General features: G+C 41.0%; 1 protein-coding gene across 10 annotated transcripts in view; it reads right to left on the reverse strand.

Annotated features, from left to right (window-relative positions):
- SLC30A6 (solute carrier family 30 member 6) overlaps positions 1-18,505 on the reverse strand; it is a 59,367-nt gene extending 40,862 nt beyond the window's left edge. For 3 of the 10 annotated variants that reach the window (XM_054545407.2, XM_054545402.2, XM_054545388.2), the window contains exons 1-2: positions 16,500-16,903; positions 11,144-11,230 (exon numbers count right to left, since the gene is read on the reverse strand). Coding sequence is in view for 5 of the 10 variants with exons in the window: in XM_009237403.4 (XP_009235678.1) it covers positions 7,184-7,226; positions 8,395-8,479; positions 11,144-11,230; positions 16,910-16,912 (218 nt within the window). In the remaining 5 variants the exon portion in view is untranslated. 10 annotated transcript variants of the gene reach the window in all.
- Positions 18,506-20,768: the final 2,263 nt, after the last annotated feature.

Consider the following 20,768-nt stretch of genomic DNA (forward strand, 5'->3'; position numbering starts at 1 on the left):
CCCTCAGATTCCATTAACACCCCTGAATCTGTAGAATTAAGTATCCTACACCTTTGCTTCCCCAATATAGCTCCAGTGGAAGTCTGATGGCTGCAATCAAAAGAGCCCTGGCTAACTCCTTGAGAGTACTTCACAATCATGACAGGGTTCATATAGTGTGCTAACCTCACTTCCAATTCATGTACGCAGCAAGAATATGGTATTTACATTGAAGTTAAGCAAATAATCTAGGTTGGTTTTGAATGGATGAATGATTTTTGAAACTGCATCGCATAAAGGCAGCCAAATGAGTTTCTGCAGTCAGAAATATACAATTAGGCCGGGCGTGGTGGCTCATGCCTGTAATCCTAGCACTTTGGGAGGTCAGGGCAGGTGGATCATTTGAAAGCCCAAGAGTACAAGACCAGCCTAGGCAACATGTCGAGACCCCGTCACCACAAAAATATACAAAAATTAGCCAGGTGTGGTAGTGAACACCTGTAGTCCCAGCTACCCCAGAGGCTGAGGTAGGAGGATCGCCTAAGCCCAGGAGATTGCAGCTGCAGTGAGCCATGACTATGTCACTGTACTCAGCCTGGGTGACAGAGTAATATCCCGTCTCAAAAAAAAAAAAAAGAAAAGAAAAGAAAAATGAAATATACAATTGAAGCTTCAATCATTGATTTATTATTTATTTATTTTTTGAGACGGAGTCTCACTTTGTTGCCCAGGTTGGAATGCAGTGGCACAATCCTGGCTCACTGCAACCTCTACCTCTCGGGCTCAAGCGATTCTCCCACCTCAGCTTTCCAAGTAGCTGGGATTACAAGAGTGCGCCACCATGCCCAACTCATTTTTTGGTATTTTAGTAGAGATGGGTTTTTACCATGTTGCCCAGGGTGGTTTCGAACTCCTGAGCTCAGGGAATCTGCCAGCCTCGGCCTCCCAAAGTGCTGGGATTACAGGCGTGAGCCACCTCGCCTGGCCAAAGCTTCAATTATTAATTGTAAAATTTTTCTTTGTAAATAATACTGTATAGATAAGATTTGTTAATAATAAGAAATCTGAAAAATTCAGTGTCTAAATATTAACTTTTGAAAATTTTACCCTTAAAAATGGATAAAAATCTGAAACTTTTTCTATAGTTGATCAATTTTAAGCAGTACATTTTCTTCACATCTTAGTAATCCTCAAATCAGGGTTAGTCTTACAGTACGTCACAGTTGAATTAGCAGCTTTTCTCCTGGGGACACATAAAATAAGTATTTGTCTTAAAACTGTTGGCATCTAATATTTGATGAAATATGGTACCCTGATCGAATTTACTTCCCATTACTACAAAAATCTAAAAAGTCAGTACCCATTTATTAACAAATCATTCAATATGTTTGATTTTATTTATATGCGTAAATCATTTTAATTTCCATAGTTTAATAACACCACTTTGGTATTAATGTTCTCCAATAAAATATATTTCTACACCTCTTTGTAAAACAGTAGCATTTATTAACACTTAAAATTCTAAAATCAGATAACCACTTTCTTCTGTGTTTGGATATTAGTGAAGCTCTAAATGAATCTAAATCACACCTTTCATCTGAAACGTTATGTAGCGATAGCTAACTCATATGGCAGATTATGGGCCTCTAAAGAAACTTCTTCAAATTAAATGAAAAGATTTTCCTTATGAACCTTAAGACATTAGGGAAACATTATTACTTTAGATTTAAAATTTTACTATTTTTATTACCATTAGTTTATTGTTATCAAATATGGTTGGTAACATTAGTAACTATTCCCCAAAGTAACTTTTTAAAGTATATGCATGGGCTGAGCACGGTGGTTCAAGCCTGTAATCCCAGCACTTTGGGAGGTTGAGGCGGGAGGACCACCTGAGGTCAGGCGTTCAAGACCAGCCTGGCCAACATGGTGAAACCCCATCTCTACTAAAAATACAAAAATTAGCCGGGCATGGTGGTGGGCGCCTGTAATCCCAGTTACTCGGGAGACTAAGACAGGAGAATCGCTTGAGACCGGGAGGCGGAGGAGGCTGCATGCAGTGAGCCAAGATCGTGCCACTGCACTCCAGCCTGGGTGACAGGATGAGACCCTGTCTCAAAAATAAATAAATAAAATCCTTTTTTTTTTTTTGAGACAGGGTATCAGTCTGTCACCAAGACCCAAGACTGGAGTACAGTGGTGCAATCATAGCTCACTGCAGCCTTGACCTTTTGGGCTCAAGTGATCCTACTGCCTACTATTCAGTGAGTAGCTGGGATTACAGGTGTGTACCACCACACTCGGCTAATTTTTAAATTTTTTTGTAGAGAAGAGATTTCACTGTATTGCCCAGGCTGGTCTTGAACTCCTGGGCTCAAGCGGTCCTTTCACCTTGGCTTCTCAAAGTGCTGGGATTACAGACATGAACCACTGTGCCTGGCCTATAGGGTACCTCTCTGTCACTGAGGCTGGAGTACAGTGCTAAGATCATAGCTCTCTGCAGCCTCAAACTCCTGGGCTCAAATGTCCTCCTGCCTCAGCCTCCCAAAGCACTGGGATTACAGGCATGAGACACCACTCTTGGCGGTAACGTATTTAAACTGCTTTTATTTATTTTTAAATTGGCATTTTATTTATATAATTAAAATTCAAAATTTACAAAAGAGATACATAGTGGGAAGATTTCAAACTTGTCTCCCTGCCAGAGTCTTCCTCTTCAAAGACACCGATTATTATCAGTTTGTTTATCTTTCCTATGTATATTTACGCAAATACAAGCAAATGAATGAGTGTGGTGTGTGGATGTGTATACATGTGTGTATTCTTATTCTTTCCCCCTTTTTAATACAAATTGCAGCATACTATATACATTGTTGTGTATCTTGCTTTTTCCCCTCATTAGGACCTCTAAACCATAAAATGCTTTGACTTTATTGTTTAAGGCTACATAATATTTAATTACACAGATAAGTGGGTTCCCTATACCCAGCAGGATCGGTTTCATCTGTTGCTAGACATGCAAATTCTTGGGTCCTACCCTAGGCCTCCTGAATCAGTAACTCTGGAAATGAAGCAACATGTATTTTAACAAGACCTTCCAAGTAATTCTGATGTATGGTCAAGTTTGAGAATTCTACGATATGTACGTACCAAAATATGGGGTATACATGCCCCATTATTTCATCATTCATATACTGATTGTTTCCAATCTTTTGGACTCAATAACCTCATATGCAACTCATGTTTAACCACAGGAATATATCTACAGCATAAATTACTAGAAAAGGAACTGCTACGTTTAAGGTTATGGGCATTTATAAATTTAATTGATATTGCCAAATTGCCCTTGAGATGCTGCACCAATTTATATTCCCCCCAGCAACGTATAAAAATGCCTGTTTCCAGCCGGGACAGGTAGTTCACGTTTGTAATCCCAACACTTTGGGAGGGAAAGGCAGGAGGATCACTTGAGCCCAGAAATTTGAGACTTGCCTGGGCAACATAGGAAGACCTCATTTCTACAAAATATCAAAAAATTAGGCAGGTGTGGTGGCACAAGCCTGTGGTACCATCCACTCAGGAGGCTGAGCTGGATCATTTGAGCTTAGGTGGTAAAGGCTGAGACCGCAGTGAGCCGAGGTCAACCCACTGCACTCCAGCCTGAGAAAAAAAAAATGCCTGTTTAGCCAAAACAATCTTGAAAAAGAACAAAGCTGGAATATTCACACTTTCCAATTTCAAAACTTACTACAGAGCTGCAGTAATCAAGACTGATGGTACTGGCATAAAGGACAGACATACAGATCAATGTGACAGACCTGAGAATCCAAAAATAAACATTCACATTTACAGTGAACTGGTGTTTGTTGTTGTTGTTTTGTTTTTTGAGATGGAGTCTGGTTCTGTTGTCCATGCTGGAGTGCAATGGCGCGATTCCGGCTCGCTCACTGCAATCTCTGCCCCCCAGGTTCAAGCGATTCTCCTGCCTCAGCCTCCTGAGTAGCTGGGACTACAGGTGTATGGCACCATGCCTGGCTAATTTTTGTATTTTAGTAGAGATGGGGTTTTGTCATATTAGTCAGGCTGGTCTCAAACTCTTGACCTCAGGTGGTCCACCTGCCTTGGCCTCCCAAAATGCTGGGATTACAGGCATGAGCCACCACACTTGGCCCGTGAACTGGTTTTTGACAAGGGTGCCAAGACAATTCAATGGGGAAAGTAGTCTTTTCAACAAATGATGATAGGACAACTGGTTATCCACATGCAAAAGAATGAATCTGAACCCCCAACCTCACATCATTTAAAAAATTAACTCGGCCGGGTGCGGTGGCTCACACCTGTAATCCCAGCACTTTGGGAGGCCGAGGTGGGCGGATCACAAGGTCAGGAGATCGAGACCATCCTGGCTAATACGGTGAAACCCTGTCTCTACTAAAAATACCAAAAATTAGCCGGGCGTGGTGGCGGGTGCCTGTAGTCCCAGCTACTCGGGAGGCTGAGGCAGGAGAATGGCGTGAACCTGGGAGGCGGAGATTGTAGTGAGCCGAGATCGCACCACTGCACTCCAGCCTGGGCAACAGAGGGAGATTCCATCTCAAAAAAAAAAAAAAAAATAAGTCAAAATGGATCAAAGGGCACAGTGGCTCACGCCCATAATCTTAGCACTTTGGGAGGCGGAGGCAGGCAGATGACTTGAGTTTGGGAGTTCGAGACCAGCCTGTTCAATATGGGAAAACCCTGTCTCTACTAAAAATACAAAAATTAATTGGGCGTGGTGGCTCATGCCTGTAATCCCAGCACTTTGGGAGGCTGAGGCTGCAGTGAGCCAAGATCATGCCAATGCATTCCAGCCTGGGTGACAGTGAGACTCCATCTAAAAAAAACAAAAACAACAACAAAAAAAATCAAAGACCTAATTGTAAGAGCAAAAACTATAAAACTCTTAGAAGAAAACATACCTATTGCTCAGGCACAGTAGCTCACGCCTGTTATCCCAGCACTTTGGTAGGCCGAGGCGGGTGGACCACTTGAGGTCAGGAGTTTGAGACCAGCCTGGCCAAAATGGTGAAACCCCGGCTCTAATAAAAATACAAAAAATTAGCCGTGCATGGTGGTACATGCCTGTAGTCCCAGCTACTTGGGAGGCTGAGGCAAAAGAATCGCTTGAGCCAAGATCACACCACTGCACTCCAGCCTAGGTGACAGAGTAAGACCCTAACTCAAAAAAAAAAGAAAGAGTAACTATTGATATATGCTACAACAAAACAGAAAAGCATTGTGCTAAGAAGACAGTCATAAAGGACTGTATATTGTATGATTCCACTTATATGACATGTCCAGAGTAGGCAAATCTATCGAGAGAAAAAACTGATTAGTGGTTGCCTAGGGCTGGAGAAGAGAATGGAATGAGTGGGAGAATGGAATGACTGGAGAGTAACAGCTAAGGGGAGTGGTCTCTTTTTGAGATAAGGAAAATATTGCAGGTCAGGCGTGGTGGCTCACGCCTGCAATCCCAACACTTTGGGAGGCCAAGGTGGGCAGATCACTTGAGGTCAGGAGTTCGAGACCAGCCTGGCCAACACGGCGACACGCCGTCTCCACTAAAAATACAAAAATTTGCCAGGCGTGGTGGTGCATGACTGTATTCCCAGCTACTTGGGAGGCTGAGGCAAGAGAATAGCTTGAAACTGGGAGGTGAAGGTTGCAGTGAGCTGAGATCATGCCACTGCACTCCAGCCTGGGTGACAGAGTAAGATTTCGTCTCAAAAAAAAAAAAAAAAAGAAAATATTGTAAAGTTGATTACGGTGATTAATGCACAACTCTATATATGAAGAGACTAAAAGTCATTTTAAGGCATATGAATTAAAATATCTCAATAAAGCCTTTTTTTTTTTTTTTTTTTTTTGAGATGGAGTCTCACTCTGTCGCCCAGGCTGGAGTGCAGTGCCGCAATCTCGGCTCACTGCAACCTCTGCCTCCCGGGTTCAAGCAATTTGTCCTGCCTCAGCCTCCCGAGTAGCTGGGACTACAGATGCCCACCACCATGCCTGGCTAATTTTTGTTATTTTTAGTAGAGACAGGGTTTCACCATATTGGCCAGGCTCGTCTCGAACTCCTGACTTTGTGATCCACGCTCCTCAGCTTCCCAAAGTGCTGGGGTTACAGGCGTGAGCCACTGAGCCCGGCCAAATAAAGCCATTTTTAAAAAAACAAAAGAGCACGTTTCCCTATTACACTGAACGACACAGGTATACTCAAATTTTTTAAGCTTTCCCAACGTGACAGGCAAAACAGCATCTCAGAGTAATTTTAATTTGCATTTCTCTTACTGTTAGTGAAGATAAGCAACTTTTCATAAGTGTCATTTATATTTCCTTTTCTGTAAACCCTCTGTATGAATTATAATTTTTTTCTTCCTTTTCTTTTTCTTGGTCTTTGTCCTAAATTGTAGGGCCCTTTAAATGTTAGCAAAATTAGCCCTTTGAGGTATGAATTACAAGTATCTTCTCAGGTTATTCTCTGTTTATGGTGACATCTGCTACTTAGAGTTTTTAACTTTAATATAATCAAATTTATAAATATTTTGTTTTTTGAGACTGAGTTTCACTCTCGTTGCCCAGGCTGGAGTGTGGTGGCACAATCTCGGCTCACTGCAACCTCCGCCTCCTGGGTCCAAGCACTTCTTATGCCTCACCCTCCCAAGTAGCTGGGACTACAGGCACACGCCACCATGCCTGGCTAATTTTGTATTTTTAGTAGAGACGGGGTTTCACCATGTTGGCCAGGCTGGTCTCGAACTCCTGACCTCAAGTGATCTACCCGCCTCAGCCTCCCAAAGTGCTGGAATTGCAGGCATGAGCCACCCCACCTGCCCTCTAATTACTGTTATGTCTCTAATTATTGTTGTTTATGTGTTTGTTCTATGTTGATAATTTTACTTATTTAGTAGATTACTTTCTTTTAAGCAAAGAAAACTTCTTCATAATCTATTTTTCTCTCCATAGATTCTCTCCATGGACATTTCATATAAATAAAATCATAAAATATGTGGTCCTTTATGACTGTCTTCATAGCATAGTGTTTTTATTGTTTTCTTGTACGATACCAGTAGTTGCTGTTTTTATTGCTGAATTGTATGGCTATACCACATTTCTACCAAGTTCCTTATTGGCTCCAAAACATTAAGATTTCCTAAAAACTTACCTAAAAAGATCAAAAATGGTCAGGTAAGTATAGGCAGTTAAAGCTGCAAAACAACAAAAAAATGATTAAAATATTACTGACCCCTCTAAAAAAATACAGCAAGTTACCAAAATTATTTCTACCGGGGTATCCATTATCAAAAAAACTTTTGAGTCACTGGCCAACCTCATATATTGGCAGTTATCTAGTAAATTTGATAAATATATGTAGCTAAAGTTGGTTGGTAGAAAAGCTTACTTCCCAACCTGATTTCTCCATTAGGAAAAATGAAGCAATGAACGTTCAAAAGCCCTGTTACCATTTTTCTGCCTGCTTCTGTAATCTCAGCACTATTTCAAATGTATTGCTTGAATAACCGAACAAAAGAACAATGCAATAAAAAACATAAAAAGTTAAGATACAAGAAAAAAATTACAGAATTTCCTTTTTAAGGAAAAGCCAAGAAACCTCAAAATCTAACTTACAAACTGCATAAATTAAAGTTTTAATCTATTACATTAAAAACAAATCTCCAGCCAGGCACGGTGGCTTACAGCTGTAATCCCAGCACTTTGGGAGGCTGAGGCGGGTGGATCATAAGGTCAGGAGATCGAGATCATCCTGGCCAACATGGTGAAACCCTGTCTCTACCAAAACTACAAAAATTTGCTAGGTATGGTGGTACGTGCCTGTAATCCCAGCTACTTGGGAGGCTGAGGCAGGAGAATCGCTTGAACTAGGGAGTTGGAGGATGCAGTGGGCCAAGATCACACCACTGCACTCCAGCCTGGCGACAGAGTGAGACTCCGTCTCAAAAAAAAAAAAAAAAAATTATCCAAATAGATTTAATGATTTAAAAAAAATAACAGCTTATTTAAAATGAAAATGGCCAGGCATTGTGGCTTACGCCTGTAATCCCAGCACTTTGGGAGGCTGAGGTGGGTAGATCGTTTGAGCTCAGGAGTTTGAGACCAGCTTGGGCAACATGGCGAGAACCCATTTCTGTTTTAAAATATATTTTAAAAGGAAAAAAACTTAAAAAAAAATTACAGTCCTAACAAATGAACAAAAGTTTACAGTTTACAGGGAAGTTTTAAATATAGTCCCTTATTTAAATCATTTGAGTTATATACATTTCAGAATAATATATTCTATGTAAGATATACCTTTATTTCCAATGAGAAAAATAAAAGTGAAAATAACAACTCCATAAAAATACAAAGGTGACATACCTATGCTATTAGTAGAACTGCACCACATAAGCAGGAAGCCAGTACATATCAAGTTTATTACACCAAAGAGCAGTATCTTCCAGGACTGTGAAAATAAAAATCACTCTTATGTGTACAGAAGTGATAAATTTCACGGGGTCTGTTCAAGTTGCTACAATTTATACTCTGATATTCAAAGGAATAAACATAACTCCCTTCAAAAAGTCTGTGTCACACTTTCTACATCTACCAAAATTGTCATCAGCTAAGTTATTATAGTATACAAGTTTAAAAGAATAATTCCAGAAGGAGAGTTGTTTAAGAGAAAATAAATACTGACATAGAAATTCTCAAATAGTTGAGAAAAATATATACATATGCATATCATTTTGTCTCTATAAGTACATATTATAGAGACAATGATGAAGCAAATGGGGCCAAATATAAGCAACTGGTGAATCTGAATAAAGTGCACAATGATGTTCCTAAAAGTTACTAATCTTGTCCAGGTGCAATGGCTCACGCCTGTAATCCCAGCACTTTGGGAGGTTGAGGCGGGTGGAGGTCAGGAGTTCAAGATCAGCCTAGTCAATAATGTGAAACCCCGTCTCTACTAAAACAAAAAATCAGCCAGGCATGGTGGCAGACACTTGTATTTCCACCTACTTGGGAGGCTGAGGCAGGAGAATCGCTTGAACCAGGGAAGTGGTTACAGTAAGACGAGATTGTGCCACTGCACTCCAGCCTGGGAGACAGAGTGACTCTGTCTCAGAAAAAAAAAAAAAAAAAAAAGTACTGACCTTGGCTGTTCAACATTAACCAAGTAAGGTGAGAAATAAGGAAAAATCTTGATTTTGGCAACACAGAGGTTTTTGGTTACCTTGTAAAAGCTGTTTATGTGAATTAGTGGGCACAAGTACCTAACTGGTATGTGTTTAATAATGATGGGGAGAAGAGAAGGTGAACACAGTGTACTGATAATTCTTTCAAGTAGGTTTGCTATAAAAGGAAGCTGAGAAATGAAGCAGCCCTGAGAGTGGAACTTTATAACATGTAATTACGATGCAAGAAAGAGGAGAATGATGCATGATGCAAGAAAAACGATGCAAGAGACAGAACAATTATAGGGACATCATCTTTCAGTAGGCAACAAGTGACAGGATTGGCTTTATAGAGGAGAACTGAAAGCTTGTCCAGAGAAATAGGAGGGAAGGCAGAGTGATGGCTGATGTGCTAATGATAGGATGTAGAAGTTTTCTTCTGATTACTTCTTTTCCCTTGGTGAAACAGGAAGCAAGATCATCAGGTTAGGGTGAGGATGAAGAAGGTATTAGAAGCTTGAGGATAGAAATGAAAGAACATCGTATGAAACAGCCATCTAGGAAATTGGAAAATTGAATGAACAAAGGAAATATAAAATGAAAGAAATACAGGCAGCACTAATGGTCTGTCTGATCATGAATTCAAAGTGAGACCAGTCACATGGTTTTGTTTCTCTCAGGTTACATTCAGTTGCTTAGATGCAAGTACAGAGTAGAAAGAAAGTGAACTTAATGAAGGTTAAGGATTTTCCAAGAATTAAGACAGAGGGAAGGGGAGCACAAAAGAGTTGAGAACATATAAAAGAAAATGATACTAGCTGGGAGTGGTGGTGTACCCCTGTAATCCCAGCTACTCAAGAGGCTGAGGAAGGAGGATCCCTTGAGCCCAGGAGTTCAAGACCAGCCTGGATAATTTAGCAAGATTCCATCTCAAAAAAAAGAACAAAAAGGAGGGAAATGATAATGATGGAGCATAGAATCTAAGTTGGATAAGGAAGCAAATGAGGATAATGGAGTTGAAAAATAGTGAAAATATGGCAGAGTTTCAATTGGAGTGCCCATTGGTACTGCTTATTATTGTTTCATTGAAGCTGGCTTTACTTAAAAGTCACCAAATATTTACTGAATGCTTGTATTGTACTTCTACAAAAAGGTGAGCAAAATAGAGACAGTCACTTCCCTCAGAGAGTTTATCATTTAGACAACAATGAGAAGCATGAAACACAGTAACTAGAAGGTTTACATTGGTGGCCTAAAAGGATGGCAATTACATCTTTTTATTTACAGTCGCAAAACATATTTTTCTTGCCCTACATTAAAAATGAGAAAACATGGGCCAGGCATGGTGGTTCACGCCTGTAATCCCAGCACTTTGGGAGGCTGAGGCGGGTGGATCACCTGAGGTCGGGAGTTCGAGATCAGCCTGACCAACATGGTGAAACGCCATCTCTACTAAAAATACAAAAAATTAGCCGGGTGTGGTGGCCCATGCCTGTAATCCCAGCTACTTGGGAGACCGAGGCAGGAGAATCGCTTGAACCCGGGAGGCAGAGGTTGCAGTGAGCCAAGATCATGACATTGCACTCCAGCTTAGGCAACAAGAGTGAAACTCCATCTCAAAAAAAATAAATAAAAGAGAAAACATGGCTTTAGACTGGATCCATTTAATTTTTTGAAAACTTAATAACAAAAAGCAACCATAAAACCATTTTTCTTTAAAACACTTCAGAATTAGAATCAAAACTTTAACAGAAGCTCCCTACCAAAGTAAAACAATTTAACACCAAACAACTGCAATTTTACACTAAAAAAATAGTTTTCCAACATAGAAAAATGAAAACAGTGTGGCGGGATCAGGAGTGATTTCTATTGGCCTTAAAAATTATCTTTCTTCAATGTTATAATGTTGTTTGTGCAATAATTAAAATTGGGGTTAAGGAATAACTTACCCTTCGGTCAGCTGCTACAAGTCTAAATTCCCGTAACAACTTGCCAAAAAAGGATCTTTGTGGTTTTCGAAAGAGATGAATTGTCCCCTTTCAAACAAACATATACAAATCAGCATTTAAGTATTTAATCGTCTTCAGAGTTCCTATGATATGATATAGTGGTTCCTATGATATAGTATGAGATAGTGGTAATAATAACCAATATTTATTAAGTACTCAATATACACCAAGCACTTATTCTAGACACTTTATGTGTATTTATGGATTTAATATTCACAATAAACCTATGTGGTGGAGACAACTTTTAGTAAGTCATCCAAAGTCACAGAGCTAGTAAATGGCTGAGCAGAAATTCAAACCCAGGCTTTTTAGCTCCAGACCACACTCTTTATTTTTAAATGGATAAGGCAACTTGAACTGAAAAAGACATAGTTTGTCAAATAGCTCTACTGGAAATTTCTACTGAAAATTCACCTAATTAAAGCTATATATGTGGTTGTGCTTGGGGCTCATGCCTGTAATCCCAGCACTTTGGGAGGCCGAGGCAGAGGGATAACTTGAGGCCAGGAGTTTGAGACCAGCCTGGCCAACATGGAAAAACCGTCTCTACTAAAAATATAAAAATTAGCTGGGTGTGGTGGTGCACACCTGTAATACCAGCTACTCAGGAGGCTGAGGCATGAGAATCTCTTGAGCCTGGGAGGTGGAGTTTGCAGTGAGCCAAGATCATGCCACTGCACTCTAGCCTGGGTGACAGAGTGAGACTCTGTCTCAAAAAGAAAGTAAGTTCAGGAAACTATTATAGTAAAACCCCTGAGATTCTCTCTTAGGCATTCAGTCAAAGTATCTGACATCCTGGCTAGCCTCCCTGGCCCCTGCTAGTATACAGTTTGGGGATAGTAAAGATAGGGCTCACCAATGAGAGAGGAGACCAAGTGGCAACTAGAGGGGATTAACCACCCAAGTTTAGGAAATCATATGGGAAAGCCTTAGCAGAACGGAGAGTTCAAACACATATGAGAAATTAACTTATGAGAAAAGCAGTATCCAATATCAGTGGGAGAAAATATAAGCCAGTCAATAAATGGTATTTTGATCAAGGTAATGTTTCACCCTTACCATACTCCTTACTCTGTTGTTATTTTTAAAAATAAAATACAGAGGCCGGGTGCGGTGGCTCAAGCCTGTAATCCCAGCACTTTGGGAGGCCGAGGCGGGCGGATCACGAGGTCAGGAGATCGAGACCACGGTGAAACCCCGTCTCTATTAAAAATACAAAAAATTAGCCGGGTGCGGTGGCGGGCGCCTGTAGTCCTAGCTACTCAGGAGGCTGAGGCAGGAGAATGGCGTGAACCCGGGAGGCGGAGCTTGCAGTGAGCCGAGATTGAGCCACTGCACTCCAGCCTGGGCGACACAGCGAGACTCCGTCTCAAAAAAAAAAAAAAAAAAAAAAAAACCAGAATTATAGAGTACTTGACTGAAGAAAGTCTAGATGTATTATTTTATAATCTGGGAGTTGGGGGAAGCCTTTCTTAATAGGGCATAAAACCCAAGAAGCTCTAAAGGAAAAAAATTGATTGATTTTACTATATAATTTCATGGGCGAATGTAATACCCTAAAGGGGGAAAAAAGCTTTAAGAAGGTCAAACTGAAAAAAAATTGTAATTCATAACAGACAATAGGCCAATTTTCTCTATACACAAAGAGCTTCCACAAACTATTTTTAAAAAGATGAATAACTCAGTTTTAAAAGTTACACATTTATAAAGCTGGCCAAATCAATACCTGCTCATTATTCACATTTGCTTTTGCAACTTTGTATTGTTAATGTGAAATCATGATTTCTGTTGATACTTGAAAAATAAAAATGGTATGCCTCTCCCTATACACAGTCACATCCATCTCTTGAACCTCAGTTCCAGCTGCTTTTGAGGAGGACAGTCTGATTTTAAATATAGGCTACACGGCAAACAGGATATTCACTCTATTGCAGCCCCATCCTGTGGCGAAGGAGTAGCTGGGACTACAGGTGCCTGCCACCACGCCCTGCTAATTTTTTTTTGTATCTTTAGTAGAGACGGGGTTTCACCGTGTTAGCCAGGATGGTCTTGATCTCCTGACCTCGTGATCTGCCCGCCTTGGCCTCCCAAAGTGCTGGGATTATAGGCGTAAGCCACCACGCCCAGCCAATAAATATATATATATTTTTCTTGGCTGGCCATGGTGGCTCACGCCTGTAATTCCACCACTTTGGGTGACTGAGTCAGGAGGATCATTTGAGCCCAGGAGTTCAAGACCAGCCTAGGAAATAAATACTGAGACCCTGTCTCTACAAAAAAATTGAAAAGAAAAAAATTAGCCAGGCACGGTGTTACATGCCTGTAGTCCCAGCTACTCAGGACACCAAGGCGGAAGGATCACGTGAGCCCAGGAAGTCAAGCAGTGAGCCATGATCACACTTCACTCCAGCCTGGGCAACAGAGCCAGACCCCATCTCTAAATAAATAAATAAATAAATAAATGAATGTACATATGTATAAATATTATATATCTGTGTATGTACATATGTATATATATTCTTTGCTTAAAGAATTACATGTGAGTTATTTTGGTTCCAAAGATTTAAAAAATTCTCCTTAATACTGTTATTTTGGACATCTTCTGTTTAACCCTAGCCAACTTTAAGTTTCAGGTTAAGAGAATCAACAAGGTTTCTAAGAGGCAGAAAGCCACTTCTGATGCCATCCTGACAACGAAAATAAAACAAAAATCCTAATGTCATATCACTCTTCCCAAAATTATATTGGCTCTCCTTTGCCATCAGAATAAACTCCAAACTTTACAACCTGAATTTCCAGGTTTTCAATGACTTAGCCTGTTTCTTTCCAGTCTTATCTCTTACTCCAGATAGAAACCCTCAACTTCAGTTAAACTGGTCTACTCTTTTGTCTCATGACCACTCTTGCGTGAAAAGGCCAGATCTGTTTAACCCAAGCTCTTATTCATATAATGACAAACAAGTAATAGATTAAGAGTATTAGAGTGGGGCACAGAGTACTTAGTTTCATGTTTCACTTCTTAAATGAAGTCTTCCTAGATCATTCCAAACTATAGTGTTTTTTATGTCACTTATTTTGCATTAACCAAAGTAAAGCCTTCAACTTGTTACATTGCTTTGCAATTTTTTAGTAACTTCACTAATGACAAGGGCTATTTTTCTTTATATTTTGTTTTTATATACTTATATTTTTAATATTATATATAATTTATATTTTCTAAGAAAGCACTGTTTTCACACAGCATGTTAATAAACACAAAACCTTTTTCTCACTATCTTATTTTAAAATATTTATTTTAGAAAATAAACCTTAAATACTGTTTCCCTGCATGACTAATACTAATGTTTCAAGCATAAAGATATAGTGCCATAGGTTTTCAGTGCTTTATAAAACAGACGTTTTATTTGTATTTTTCATTATATTTTCTAAGAAAGTACTGTTTTCACATAGCATGTTCTTAATAAACACAAAACCTTTTCTCAATATCCTTTAAAATAAACCTTAAATACTGTTTCCCTGAATGACTAATACTAATGTTTCAAGCATAAAGGTATATAGTGCCATAAGTTTTCAGTGTCTTATGAAACAGATGTTTATTGAAAACTTCCTCTGGGCCAGGCACTGTACAAAGAGCTCTGGGAATACTAGAGTGAAACACATAGGTCCTGCTCTCAATGAGCTTACAGTCTAAAAAGTGAGAAAGACAAATAATACACAACTTTAACATAGTCTGTAAGGATTACAGATGTTACTGGTAAAAAGCACAAGAGATTCAAGTTTTACTTTCTTAAATTAGGGCTGTGAGTTAATGAAGGTGTATAATCTGAAAGACCTCTGAATTTTAAGTCTCTTATTCCTTTATCTTCAACTCCCTTCAAATCATCAGTATTATAGGCAAGTTTCTATTGTATGTATTCGTTTTGTGCAGCTTTATGTAACATAACTGGTGTGTGTGTGTGTGTGTGTGTGTATAAAAGCACAAGGTACCACTAGAGCACAAAGGAGAAGCAACTAACAGGATACTGGAACATGGGGGAAAGGCTCATGAAAAATAATTGAGGATATATAAGGGTTATTCTGATAAGGACAGCCGGTAGAGGACAGAGAACAATTCTGGGGATGGAAGAGCATATGCAAATTAGGTACAAAGGCTCAATTCATACAGCATGATTTGCAAGCTATTCACTGTGGCTGAAATACGGATGTTGCAAACATGTATGCATTAAAAAAAAAAAAGAGGCTGTGACCGGGCACCGTGGCTCACGCCTGTAATCCCAGCACTTTGGGAGGCAGAGGCGTGAGGATCACCTGAGGTCAGGAGTTCGCGATCAGCCTGACCAACATGGAGAAACCCCGTCTCTACTAAAAATACAAAATTAGCCAGGCGTGGTGGCGCATTCCTGTAATCCCAGCTGCTCGGGAAGGTGAGGCAGGAGAATCGCTTGAACCCAGGAGGCGGAAGTTGTGGTGAGCCGCGATCGCGCCATTGCACTCCAGCCTGGGCAACAAGAGCGGAACTCCGTCTCAAAAACAACAACAAAAAAAGAGGCTGTAAAAGTAAGAAGCTTGATAATGAGTGGCTTTGTATGCCATGCTAAACAAGACTTTATCTTGAGTGCTATAGTAAAAAAAAGGAGAAAATTTGAGTAAGGGAGTGATGTGGTCAAATTTTAGAAATATAACTCTGGCTACAGGCTGCACAATGGTGAATGTTTTGAAGAAGAGCGTAACTGAAGGCTATTTGAGCATCAGCCAAAAAGCGTAAACTTTTACCCATTTTCTGTGTGCAAAAGGATTACAGAAAATTTACAAAACATAAAGTGTGTGAATAAGGCATTTTCCTGACCATATCCACTTAAGTAAAAAACTTAGTACAGTGACAAAAGCTTAGGCACAGAAATGTGGTCTCTTTCTCATACGTAAGCTATCAATAAGCACTCCATAAATTTTTCTAATAAATGCATTTTCAAAAGGCACACACCACTTGGACACTCGAAATCCCAACCAACTGCTTATCTTTAAAGTTCAGAGCTATATATTCGAGCTCTAAAGGCAAAGAATGACTAATTCTAACAAATTTGAGAGAAAACACCATATCCCAACAACCATAACGTCTACTGGGTCTTCCATTAGTTTCTACAGACCCAGAAATAAAGCAGCAATAAGATGTCCTACCAACACCTTGACTTTCTGTAGTTATTGCGCTTATGAAACTTGCTGCCGCAATCAGGCTACTTAATATTTAGTAAAGCCAAGTTGCAGAGTGAGGCGTCTGCCTTAAAACCCTATTACTAACCTTTTTTTTCTGCTGGCGTTATCGCCACTGGTCTAAGAATCACGATTACAGTTGTTGCTGTGGACTTGTTTTCAGATCTTTTGTTGGTGGTCTAGTTGTTGACGCTGGCAAAGACTTTTATTACATTAAAGAAATCTCGGCAGAGGGAAGTCAGAAACTCGCCAGGAGCTGAAAGCCCTGCCTGCAGCGGGGCCTAGATCGTGAGCGCCTGCGGAACAGGTGAGGGACCGAAAGGGGCCAGAACTCTGAGGGGAACATTTTGGGAGACAGCCGCTCCTGCCAAAGGGGCCCGACTTCAACTCCAATGACCCCTCCTCTGGGTGGCTGAGGGATTTCAAGGCCGCTTCGGGACCAAATAAGATAAACCGAATCAGCTACAGCCGAAACCCTCACCCCAACAGCCAACTCACCATGATAAGGAGCTGCACAGCTCCGGCCGGAAGCCGTTCTGGGTGCTCGAGTTTTCCCAGAACGGAAGGGGTGGGGCACCAGTGGGCGATTGGCTGTGAGGAAAGCGTGGGAGGAAGTGCGTGCTCTGGCCTCCGGGTTCCGTCCCCTTCCCGGCTGTCCCTGCACTCCGTGGCGGTAGGCGGCTAGAAGGGCTCCTTCTGAGCTCTCCGAGGGATTGGTCGGGACCTGAAGCGTTGAGGTGAAGGGCAAGGCAAGGAGCAACGAGGACTTTTTCTTATGTTGGAAAAATTTCGTTGAGTGATGAAGCGCTTTTACCTGTATGATTTAACCTTATGAAAATAGACAGTATTCTAGTTTTACAAGTGAGGAAAGAAGATTAAGAAACTTGCCTTCGCCGGGCGTGGTGGTTCACTCCTGTAATCCCAGCACTTTCGGCGGCAAGGCAGGCGGATCACTTGAGGTCAGGAGTTTGAGACCAGCCTGGCCAACATGGCGAAACCCCGGCTCTACTAAAAATGCAAAAATTAGCTGGGCGTGGTGGCGCGCGCTTGTAATCCCAGCTACTCTGGAGGCTGAGGCAGGAGAATCGCTTGAACCCAGGAGGCGGGGGTTGCAGTGAGCCGAGATCGCGCCACTACCCTCCAGCCTGGGCGACAGCGCGAGACTCCGTCTCAAAAGAAAAAGAAACTTGCCTTGAGTCCTACATATAGTTTGCTGTAGTAGCAGAATTTGAACTCGGACCGACTGAATGGTCTGCTTAATAAAATGCTATTTGGATTCTCTATAAAATTAATAATATAGAAGTAATGTTAATTAGAGAAAACTTGGAAAATATTAAATTCATTCGATAAAGATTGAATATGTAGCACGTGTGTTTGTCAGGTACTGGTCTCGTGAAAATTATATTCTGGTAGGGAAGACAGAAAAGAAGTAGGGATAAAGAAATTTTTAAAAGATATTCATAAGTAGTGTCGTGTAGAAAACTGGGTACAGGTTGAGTATCCTTCATCCCAAATGCTTAGGACCAGAACTGTTTCAGATTTCGGCTCCTTATCTTGGGGAAGGGGCCAGAGTCTAAACTTGAAATTCATTTATGTTTCGTATACACCTTATACACATAGCCTCAGGGTAACTTTATGCAGTTTTAAAAATTGTGTGTGTATCAAACACAATTTTGACTACAACTTTTCACATGCGGTCAGGTGTGGAATTTTCCACTGTGGCATCATGTTGAAGATCAAAAAGTTTTGATTTTGGAGCATTTTAATTTCAGATGGTTGGATTAGGGATGCTGAACATGTAATGGTATACAGAACAACTGAGTAGGTGTGGTGCTCACATCTGTAATCCCAGCACTTTGGGAGCCCTAGGTGGGCGAATCACGAGGTCAGGAGTTTGAGACCAGCCTGGCCAACATGGTGAGACCCTGTCTGTACTAAAAATACAAAAAATTAGCTGGGCATAGCGGCGGGCGCCTGTAATCCCAGCTACTAAGAAGGCCGAGGCAGGAGAATTGCTTGAACCCGGGAGGCAAAGGTTGCAGTGAGCCGAGATCGTGCCCCTGCTCTCCAGCCTGGGCAACAGTGCAAGACTTCGTCTCAAAAAAATAAATAAGAAATAAAAAATAAATAAAATCGTAGGTATTATCATCTATCTACAATTTGTTCTCCACACTGCAGCCGCAGTAATCTTTTTTAGTAGAGGAGAGGTCTTGCTATGTTGCCCAGGCTGGTCTGGAACTCCTGGGCTCAAGTGATCCTCCTGCCTCAGCCTCCCAAAATGCTAGCATTACAGGCATGAGCCAACACCCCTGTCCTATACCTAGGATTTAATGAGCATTCAATATGTGGTAGGCAGTATTCTAAGAATTTGAGGCCAGGCACAGTGGCTTATGCCTGTAATCCCAGCACTTTGGGAGGTGGAGGCAGGCAGATCACTTGAGGTCAAGAGTTTGAGAAGCCTGGCCAACATGGCAAAACCCCGTTTCTACTAAAAATACAAAACTTAGCCGGGTGTGGTGGCAGGCACCTGTAATCTCAGCTACTCGGGAGGCTGAGGCAGGAGAATTGCTTGAACCCAAGAGGCGGAGGTTGCACTGAGCTGAGATGGAGCCTGGGTGAGAGTGAGACTCCATCTCAAAAAAAAAAAAAAAAAAAAAAAGGCTGGGTACAGTGGCTCATGCCTGTAATCCTAGCACTTTGGGAGGCCAAGGTGGGTGGATCACGAGGTCAGGTTTTTGAGACTAGCCTGGCCAACAAAGTGAAACCCCGTCTCTATTGAAAATAGCCAGGTGTGGTGGCAGGAGCCTGTAATCCCAGCTACTCAGGAGGCTGAGGCAGGAGAATCACTTGGACCTGGGAGGCAGAGGTTGCAATCGGCCGAGATCGTGCCATTGCACTCCAGCCCAGGCGACAGTGCAAGACTGTCTCAAAAAAAAAAAAAAAAGCACGATTATGTGTTAGCTCATTTAATCCTGTGGTTAGTATATTCACTTTATTCAATCAAGTCTTTGGTGTGCAACCAATCTACCATCTCTGCTGACACCCTTACCCCATATGGACACTCCTTTCTGTGCTTGATCTTATTCCTCATTCCAGGTTGCCCCTATCCACCATGTGAATAACTGCCTCAATCTGTCCCTGACACCTCATACCTAGCTGTCCATCATTGTAGACACTGTCTTCACCCTATTAGGTCTTTGACACCCAAATTTGGGCTTCTATAGGTCCCCTCTACCCAATGTAAGCACATTGATCTGAACCACTGTGCAAACACGTGCCTGAGACTGCTATCCCCAGAAAGGCCTGCTGGCAAGGTTGGCCTTTGCCAGGCATCTGGGAACTTGAATTTGAGGGGAGATAGCCTCTATTCCCTAACAAGCTTAGTATGTCTAACAGTGAGGCGTAACACTTTCACATGCTGTCACTTGTTGCTGGAGTGACATCTGTGTGACTTCATAAAGAGAGAACCCTTAGAAGCTGGTGCTTGGTTTCCTCTGGACTTCACTTAATTCCTTTTTTCCCTTTGCTGAATTTGCTTTATATCCTTTTGCTCTAATAAATCATTGTTGGGAGTAAGACTATATGCTGAGTCCTGTGAGTGCTCCTAACGAATCATCAAACTTGCACATAGTCTTGAGGGCTTAACCACCTAATGACTTTAAAACAATAGTTCCAGCAGGGTGTGGTGGCTCTGCCTGCCTGTAATCCCGGCACTTTGGGAGGCCGAGGCAGGAGGATCACTTGAGCCCAGGAGTTTGAGACTACAGGGAGGTATGATTACGCCACTGCTGTCCAGCCTGGGGCAACAGAGACTCTGTCTCTAATAAAAACAACCCCCAACCCCCTGAAAAATCTACAACAGTTCAGGAAGGAGGAAGGTAAGCAATTTAGTGACATTACTTAATTTCAGCTCTACCATCTCATTGTTTTATCTTACAGTTCTTTGCTGTTTTTCTTTCCTTGATTTCATTTGACTAATCACATAATTCTTAGTGACCCATTTTATCTTCTCTAATGGCTTTTTAGATCTACTGCACCCCAGTGATGGGGTGAGAGATTACAAAATGCATTCTTATCACAATCTACCTTACACTAATGATATCTCATTTTGTGTACAATGTAGTAACATTATCTCAATATAATTACATTTATTGCCCTCTCTGACCCTTCATGCTATTTCTGTCCTATATTTTACTTATACATATATTATAAACACTGCAATACTATTTTTGTTTGCTTTAAATAGCAATGATATTTAGAAAAATAAAAAAGAAAAATGTCTTTCTTATTTACCAACATGTTTATCATTTCAAAATTCTTAATTCCATCCTGGAGATACAGGTTCTCATTGGGAAAT

Source organism: Pongo abelii, chromosome 12 (assembly GCF_028885655.2).
Source record: "Pongo abelii isolate AG06213 chromosome 12, NHGRI_mPonAbe1-v2.0_pri, whole genome shotgun sequence".
Lineage (NCBI taxonomy): Eukaryota > Metazoa > Chordata > Mammalia > Primates > Hominidae > Pongo > Pongo abelii.